At 54.7% G+C, this 8509-nt stretch overlaps 1 protein-coding gene across 2 annotated transcripts in view; it reads right to left on the reverse strand.

The window, feature by feature from the left end:
* Window positions 1–8169, reverse strand: part of IRS2 (insulin receptor substrate 2) — a 29326-nt gene extending 21157 nt beyond the window's left edge. Inside the window, exon 1 of one of the 2 annotated variants that reach the window (XM_077314438.1) lies at window positions 4666–8169. In XM_077314438.1, the coding sequence (XP_077170553.1) occupies window positions 4666–7984 (3319 nt within the window). In that variant the 5' untranslated portion in view covers window positions 7985–8169. The remainder of the gene's footprint in view (window positions 1–4665) is intronic. The other variant, XM_077314430.1, reaches the window with a different exon arrangement.
* Window positions 8170–8509: the final 340 nt, after the last annotated feature.

Consider the following 8509-nt stretch of genomic DNA (forward strand, 5'->3'; position numbering starts at 1 on the left):
GAGCCCCTGCCAGTGTTTGCTGGCAGGAGCTCATGGGAATTGTAGTTCACGAACATCTGGAGGACCACAGGTTGACTACCCCTGAATCCTACTCAGGTCAACTCAATGGGATTTATATCCAGGAAAAGGTTCTTAGCGCTGAACTGCTAGTTTCCTACCCATTCTAAAGGATCACATCTCTTTGTTTGACCACCTGAACTAAATTTATTATAGGTACTGCGCTTCTTGAGATAAAAACACTAATAAGAAACAGGAACTAAGTAAGAAGCCTGTAAGTACTTAAGGGCATGAAAAAAGGAACGGTCGACAGGACAGTGGGGAACATAGTGTACTGGTTATAAAGCATGTCTGCCTATGACAAACAATGAAAACCTGTACATGTTTGGTGTAGATGGTTGCTGTGGCTGGAGGGCTGGGAAATGCCAATTACATAAGGAGGTGAGGGATGCTATCTAAAAAGCTGTGCAGTTAATGAAGATCTGAATCTTGTAACTTATAATACTTGAAGCCGGTAATGCTGAATTTTGTTGAAATTTGTAAATTTGTAAGTTAGAGTTTTTGAACGATTTATATAAGAGAGTTTTTATGTTTTGAAAAATCAGCGCTAAATGTGGCATTTTCTATAGGATGGAGATAATTTATTTAAAATATTCTTACTTAAAAATATTCTTACTTAGAAGTGATTTCCATCTTCCTTGTTAATCTAAATCCAGATGGTTAAGACCAGAAAAACTGCAGCTCATCTGGATTTAGATGAGCTACCCTGGACTCTTTTCTGGAGGGATGAAGAATGTAGTGTCTAGAACAGGGGTAGCCAAACTGCGGCCCTCCAGATGTCCATGGACTACAATTCCCATGAGCCACTGCCAGCATTTGTTGGCAGGGGCTCATGGGAATTGTAGTCCACGGACATCTGGAGGGCCGCAATTTGACTACCCCTCGTCTAGCACCTCTGCATATTCAGCCCTGGACAGAGCTGGTATTGGCTTAACATTTGTCACAAATTCCTGAAGGTTGAAGCCAACGCCTAGGGATGTTAAGTACTTGTCAGTACCTCACCCCTATCCTTTTGCTCTGGTGAATTACAACCTATGTTTAACCAAATCCCAATGAAATAAATCTTAATGAAACAACTAGAAGTCTGCTTATTGTTTACACTAATTAGCACAGCTGTTTTCATAAGCTGCAGCCTTGTTCAGACATGACGTGAAACTATGGTTTATTTGGTTAAGTCGCTGAAACCTGGGCTTGGCTTACAGTCAAGCAGACCCTGGTTTGCCTTGACAAACACTGCTTTCATTGCTTTTGTTCTGGCCATGCCTTTTAGCTGGGGAGTATGAAAAGGGGGGTGCTGAGGAACAAGATGTCTATTTTCATGCGCCACATAAGCCCAGACAAACTGTGATTAATAAATCATTCTTGGAGGCAGTGATGTGCAGTGGTTAGAGAGTTGGACTAGATTCTGATAGACAGAAGTTCAAATCCCCACTCTGTTATGGAAGCTCATTGGGATGTTTACTACGCTAGAGGTACCGCGCTGGGCTGCCTTGGGGAGTTTGCAGCAGACTAGTTTGTCCTTCCACTTTCTGCGTCCCTATGGGGAACCATTTAAGGTAGCACACCTCATCTGACCTGAATTTCCGCCTCCGGATTAGGCTGCTGGGGCAGAAAGGTTCTGCCATACTGGGGGGGGGGGGGCGTGTGGTATGGACATGTTGTTTTCCATTTAGGAATACGGTAGGAAAAAATGCCCCAGGTCTCTGGTGCCAAAGAGCCAAACCAGGGCATTTTTTGTCCCTTCCAGGATGCCATAGTCATAGGACGAGCCAAGCATGGACGGCCCGACTACTCCCCTCCTGCATGGGCTTAACCCGACTGAGCTGTTGCCATCCGGGGCCTCTATGCCCTGTTGTTGGCCCTCTAGAGGAACTGGTTGGTTCCTGTATGAGCCAGGTTGCTGGACTAAATGGACCATGGGTCTGATCCAGCAAGGGTCTTCTTATCCTCTTAATCTCCCCATTCAGAAGCACTAAACCTCTGAAACACAGAGCCAGGAGGCAACCTCAGAGGAATGCCTCAGCCTCTAAGCCCTCTGGTTGGCGTTCCAGAGAAACTGGTTGGCTACTGTGTGAGACCAGATGCTGGACTAGATGCACCCCTGGTCTGATCCAGCAGGGGGGAAATGAGAAAGTCATGTTCTGTGGGCAGAAACCATATGACTCACGGAAACACTCTGGTGGATCCAAGTCGTGATTTCAGATCCTAACATGACACACCTTAACTTTCCCATTAAAGTGCAAGTTATGTGTGTTCAGGTGATCACCTCGATGGCATAGTTTATGTAAGCCATGCTTTAGCCTGAGCTAAACTGTGAAGCTCAGATATACCTTTCTATAGAGCGGGTTTCACACCTTTAAAGCATAACCCTCTGAGCTTTATTAAAAAGCTTTACTTAAAAAAAAAAAACTTATTCCAGACTGCTCAGAAGAAAGTTCAGTCCAAGATGGGTTGTGCCATGAAGCCCCAAACCCATTAAACAGGAATACTTAAATATTCTTCCACAATTCGTTTCATTTGTGGACATAATAGTGCTTTAAAAAATTAAGACAAGAACAGTTTCTTATCTGCAAGGCACAATGGATTGCCTAGGACAGTTAAATAACAGTCTTCTGTTTTCCCACTGAGATATCAATTCAACAAGAAAGTAAGAACGATCACATCTGTTACATTTATTACCAAGGCAAACTGCAGGCAGCATCTGGTTATTAAGCAATTTTAATTAAGCAATTCTGCATCAACTGTTGTGTCTTTTGTAACTACCAATTGCCTACATTTAATGAAAGTGTGTTTTCTTCTTTCGCCAGCATGCTTGATCCAATATAGCATGTCCTATCATTTCCACAATGACAATAAACTTCCAAATCAGTCCATGGTGCTGTTTACTCCCCTTATCCATCTTGAATTCACTATCAGCACATGCCAGACTGGGCAAGGAAGCTGCAATACTATATCCCTCATTCTATTATTCAGTTGTATTTCCGAGCTACCTCAACACAGACAATCTGTCAGCCACTTTGGGACTATTTTCCTGACGCATGTCTTGAAAAACCAAAATAAAACCAGAGTCCAGTGGCACCTTTAAGACCAACAAAGATTTATTCAAGGTGTGGGCTTTCGAGGGCAAGCACTCTTCGTCAGACTAACAACTGACCATAATAACAATGGAAATATGATGGTCAGTTCTTAGTCTGACAAAGAGTGCTTGCACTCAAAAGCTCACACCCTGAATAAATCTCTGTTGGTCTTAAAGATGCTACTGGACTCTGATTTTATTGTGCTACTTCAGAGCAACAGGGCTACTCATCTGAATCTTGAAATACCAAGATTGCTCTTTGAACAAGGTGGGAAGGATCCCTTTTTCAGCACTAAAAGGCAGCACACTGTTGACTCAGAGGTGCTGCTGCTTTTGACACTTACATACCATATTGCATCGATGCAAAAAGACTCTTAAATCACCTCTCCCCCTCACTCAATATATTTGTCTAGAACAGAGGTGGCCAAACTTTCCAGAGGGCCATGCACTACAATTCCCATGCTAGCAGGGACTCATGGGAATTGTAGTTCATGGCCCTCTGGAAAGCCACAGTTTGGACGCCCCTGGTCTACTGGGAACTGAATCTTGGGAGGGTGCACATACAGCTTGTAAGGCTTACTCTCTGCATTATTACGTAAATAAGAGTAACTACCAGAAGGTTTTTCTCCACGTGAGTTGAAGGGCTCAGTTAACTGGGATATTTCTCTACCACCCTGCACACATATGTTCTCACTACCATGTCTGCTTTGCCCCCCTGTGCTCAAGGTCACTGTTTATTTTATTTATTTCTTATATTTATATACTGCCCTCCCTTTGCATCTGAGGACAGTTTACACAGAACAAGCCATAGCTTAGATGGGTTTGGTTAGCCCATGGCAAGAAAGCCACTTGGATGCTACAGTTCAATTGCTAAGCACCGTTCACAACAGGACTCATAGAATCCTAGAATCATAGAGTTGGAAGGGGCCATACAGGCCATCTAGTCCAACCCCCTGCTCAACGCAGGATCAGCCCTAAGCATCCTAAAGCATCCAAGAAAAGTGTGCATCCAACCTTTGCTTGAAGACTGCCAGTGAGGGGGAGCTCACCACCTCCTTAGGCAGCCTATTCCACTGCTGAACTACTCTGACTGTGAAAAATTTTCCCCTGATATCTAGCCTATATCGTTGTAGTTTAAACCCATTACTGCGTGTCCTTTCCTCTGCAGCCAACGGAAACAGCATCCTGCCCTCCTCCAAGTGACAACCGTTCAAATACTTAAAGAGGGCTATATTGTACCCTCTCAACCTCCTTTTCTCCAGACTCCTCCGCCCCCCCCACCCCCATTAATTTAAAAAGACAGCCAATTTCTTTCTAGCATTCGCAATCTTCAATTAACTCTTGAGGAACTAACAATGAAACCATGTGTATACATGCATGGATATGCATTGCAAGTTCATCTCATCATCGGTTAATCAAGATTCATGTATCAGGCCGTTTAATGATCGTCTGATAACTGATAGTAACTGATGTGTTTCTGAAAACAGGGCAGAACTGAAATACAAAGATGGCAACGGAGGAGGGCAACTGACCTTTCACGGAAGTCGCTTCTTTCCCATTGTGGGTCAGGAAGTCCACCCGGGCGTAGGTGTCATTGATACTGTGGTTGTGGGAGTGCCTTGCTCTGGGCCCACTCAGGCCGCCATTGGCCACGTGGTCTCCCTCCCCGTCCAGGGCAATGTAGTTGAGGCCATTTTGGAAGCCGGCCGAGGTCTCCCGGCACATGGGACTACTGTTCTGCTCCTCCACGAAGCATTCATTTTTCCTGAGGGACACGTTTTCCACAGAAGCCGAGCTGTGCCGCTTGGGGACGTGGGCGAAGGAAGGCGAGACGGGCGTCACGGTGGTCGTGGAAGAAAACGTCTCTGAGCTGTGCCTCCGGCGCCCCTGGGGGTCCGCCCGGATGACTTTGGCTCCCTGATTCGGATCGGGGGGAGGGTTGGCGAAGAGGAAGGCTTCCACCCCGGAGATTGTGAGTCGCTTCAGGCCAGCCACCGGGCTGGCGACACGAGGACTCTCTGGCTTGTGGGAAATGGGCTGAGGCGGGGTGGCCGCCATCGAAAAAGCCACCTCTGCGTAGTCTCCTACTTCAGAAGACGGACTAGAAAGGCAGGTGACTCCCGTCTCCATCTTTAGGTAATGTTCATCTGGCTGCCGCAGGCTGGGGCAGGACCCTGGCAGCAGGACGTCTTCCATGGATCCCACTGAAACAGCGCCCAAGTGAGACCCGTTCAGGTTGAGGTTCATATAGTCGCTCAGAGGAGAGCTGGGAGGCCCCCCCAAGCCAGAGCGAAGTGAGAAAAGACCACCAGGTGGCGCTACTGAGTAGCCTAGGCTAACATAGTCCCCGGAGCTTTGGAGTTTACCTGGAAAGGATTCCTTGTTGCGACCCAGAAGCAACGTCCCCACGGAACGGTGACCGAGCTTCATACCACTGTGACTGGACAACCCTGCCTGCGGGCTGAGGGCCCTCTCCATCAGACTGTGGTGCATGGCTAAAGGCATCACAATGTGGCTGCATGGGGCTGGCGAAGTCTCCCCTTTCGGATCCGGGACCAGCTTCCCTGCCAGTGAGTTCATATGCACGTACTGGTCATTGTCCTTCCCCTCCCCCAGAGAGCTCGGCGGGCTCCGGGACGTTTGACTCTTCAGGCCACACAAGGAGCTGGGTCGCCCCCTGGGCCCCAGACCCCCAAAGCCCTCTGGAGAAGGCAAAGGTGAAGCAGAAGCAGGGGGAGGCCCATGCAACAAGGGGGACATGTTGAGATAGTCACCATTGACCAACCGGCCATCAGGGCTCTCCCCAGACAGCCGGGACCCAGTACCCCACATGCGCATGTAACCGCTGTCGTCCGGAGAACTCTCGCTACTGGTTTTGTAGGGGCGGGGCTGCAAGATCTGCTGTGGGGCTGACACGCTGGTGGGGCTCATGGGCATGTAAGGGTTGGAGCAAGACTTCCCAGGCGAGGCCGATGCCACCCCAGGGCTCATGGGCATATAGCCTTCCTCCCCACCACCGCCGGGGCCGAGGTGGGAGCTGCTGCTACTGCTGGTGCCCCCAGAGCCAATCTCTAAGTCGCAGTAGTCCTCCGGATAAGGGTTATAGGTCGTCCTCGAAGAGGCCCCCGTTGCAGGGAAGGTGGCCCGCATGAGCGTGTACTCATCCAGGGAGGCAGAGGAAAGCGGGAGGGGCAAGGGGCGCTGGTGGGCCGGCGTTGTCAGGGAGTAGGTGCGCTTCCGGGGTGCCTTGTCCGCCCGGGCACTCTCCCACAGGTAAGGCCGATAGCAGAGGCGCCCCCGTTCCATAGCCATGTAGCCGTCCAGCTGCTGACCGGGCGGGGTCTCAGGGGTGTCGCTGTGGTTACTGGCCGTGGAGGAAGAGGAGAATGGCCGCGGCTCCCCCCCTGGGCTAGAGCCCAGGTCCTCAAAGGCAATAAAAGCGGCAGGGTCGCCGGGGGAGCCCGAGGCGCTGCTGTTGGAGGCCCGCTTGGAGAGCAGGCCCGGCTCCAGGGCCAACCTGGAGACGACGGAGGGCGAATGGCTCAGGACCAGCGAGCGGCTGGGCCGGGCGGAGGAGGAAGAGGCGCCCAGGGTGTGCGAGCGGCTGAGCGCAGCGCCCCCGGCCTCCGGGCTGAGGGGGCTGCCGGCCAGCGAGCCCCCTCGCCCTCCGTCCCCCTCGCTGGCCGTCCGCGCCCGGCTGCCGCCCCCGCAGCCGCCGTTGCCACCTCCTCCCGCCACGGCCAGCGTGTCGGTGCGGGAGCGTCGCAGGAGGCCCGTCTGGCTGGGCGGCAGGGCCCCCAGGGCAGGGTGGTGATGGCGGCGGCCGGGCACCGAGATGGGCCGGCTGCCCAAGGCCGAGAAGCCCCCGGGGGCGGCGGCTCCGCCGGAGGAGGACGACGAGGACGACGACTGGCTCTTGCTGCGCGGGCGGAACTCGGCCAGCTCGCGCAGGGCCTTCATGGCGTCCAGGATGGTCTCGTGGATGTTCTGCGCCACCACGGCGTCGTCGGCCTGCATCCACAGCTCGCCGGGCCCCGTGGCGGCCGAGCGGCCGAGCTCCATGAAGAAGAAGCTGTCCGAGTGGCCGCAGCGGCGGATGTTCATGAGCTGCAGCGTCACGCAGGGCCGCTCGCAGTTGAGGCGCACCAGCCCCACGGTGCGCGCCGACAGGCACAGGCGGTGCACGCCCGTCAGCTGGCGGCTCTGGCCCAGGCCCTTGGCCTTCAGCGTCACCTGCCACACCTCGCGGTAGGCCGGCGCGGGGGGCCCGTAGTCCTCGGCGGCGGCGGCCGGCGGGGAGCCCTGCCCGGCGGAGGAGGAGGAGGCGGCGGCGGCGGCCTGGGCGTCGCGCAGCAGCTCGGCGAGCGCTTGGAACCAGGCGTCCTGCTCGGCCTCGCTCTCGGCGGCCAGCGCGAAGTACTCGTCGCGCGTGTAGAGGGCGATGAGGTGCTTGTGCTTGGCGTCGGCGCGCTTGTGCACGTTGAGGCAGCCGTCGAGCGCGATGGCCCGCTTGGGCGCCGCCGCCTTGCTCCGCCACTTCTTCTCGCTCTCGTAGTACTCCAGCCGCGGAGGGGACGACGCCGACGAAGAAGAAGAAGAAGACGCCTCCTCGGTGCCGTGGCCGCCGCCGCCCGCCCGCAGGACGAAGAAGCGCTTGTGGCCGTGCTTGTGCTTGCGCAGGTAGCCGCACTTGCGCACGTCGCCCGGCGCCTCCTGCTGCTGCGGCTGCTGCTGCTGCTGAGGCGGCGTCGCCGGCTGGTTATTGTTGTTGTGGTTGAGGTTGGCGCCCGGGCCGGCCGAGGGGCTGCCCGGCGGCGGCGGCGGCGGCTCCTGCGCCGGGGGGCTCGCCATTTCCCCCCCCACACACACACACACCCAGCGACCCCCGGCCGCTGCGGGAGCGCCTCTGCCGCGCTGTGCCTCTCTCCCGGCGCCGGCCGCGCTGCTCCTCCCGCTTCAGGACCACGGACGCGGCCAGGAACTCCTCGCGCTCTGCGCGCCCCAGCTAAAGAGCAAAACAACACGTGACCCGCCGGGTTACCCAGACGCTCGCACGGGAGGGAGGGGAGGGAGGCGAGTGCCGGGTGGGAGGGGGGGGGTTGGGGGAGCTGGCGTGCGGGGTAAGGGGAGGGGGGGCCACGGGGAGGCCTGTTCCGTCCCCGGCTTCTCGTCCAATCGCGCCGCGCCGTGCCGCGTCAAACACAACGCGCCTCCTCCAATGGGCAGGAGGAAGGAGGGTCTCCTCGGGGACTATTGGGCGGCGTGGACGGCAAGGCGGGGCTCCCGGTGCGGGTGAGGCTCGTCCTCGCGCGCGCGCCCTCCCCCGCCCTCGCCACCCTGCGGAAAGGGGGCTCCCTCCGCGCGCGCCCCTTCAGC

The sequence above is a fragment of the Paroedura picta genome, chromosome 1 (assembly GCF_049243985.1).
Source record: "Paroedura picta isolate Pp20150507F chromosome 1, Ppicta_v3.0, whole genome shotgun sequence".
Classification (NCBI taxonomy): domain Eukaryota; kingdom Metazoa; phylum Chordata; class Lepidosauria; order Squamata; family Gekkonidae; genus Paroedura; species Paroedura picta.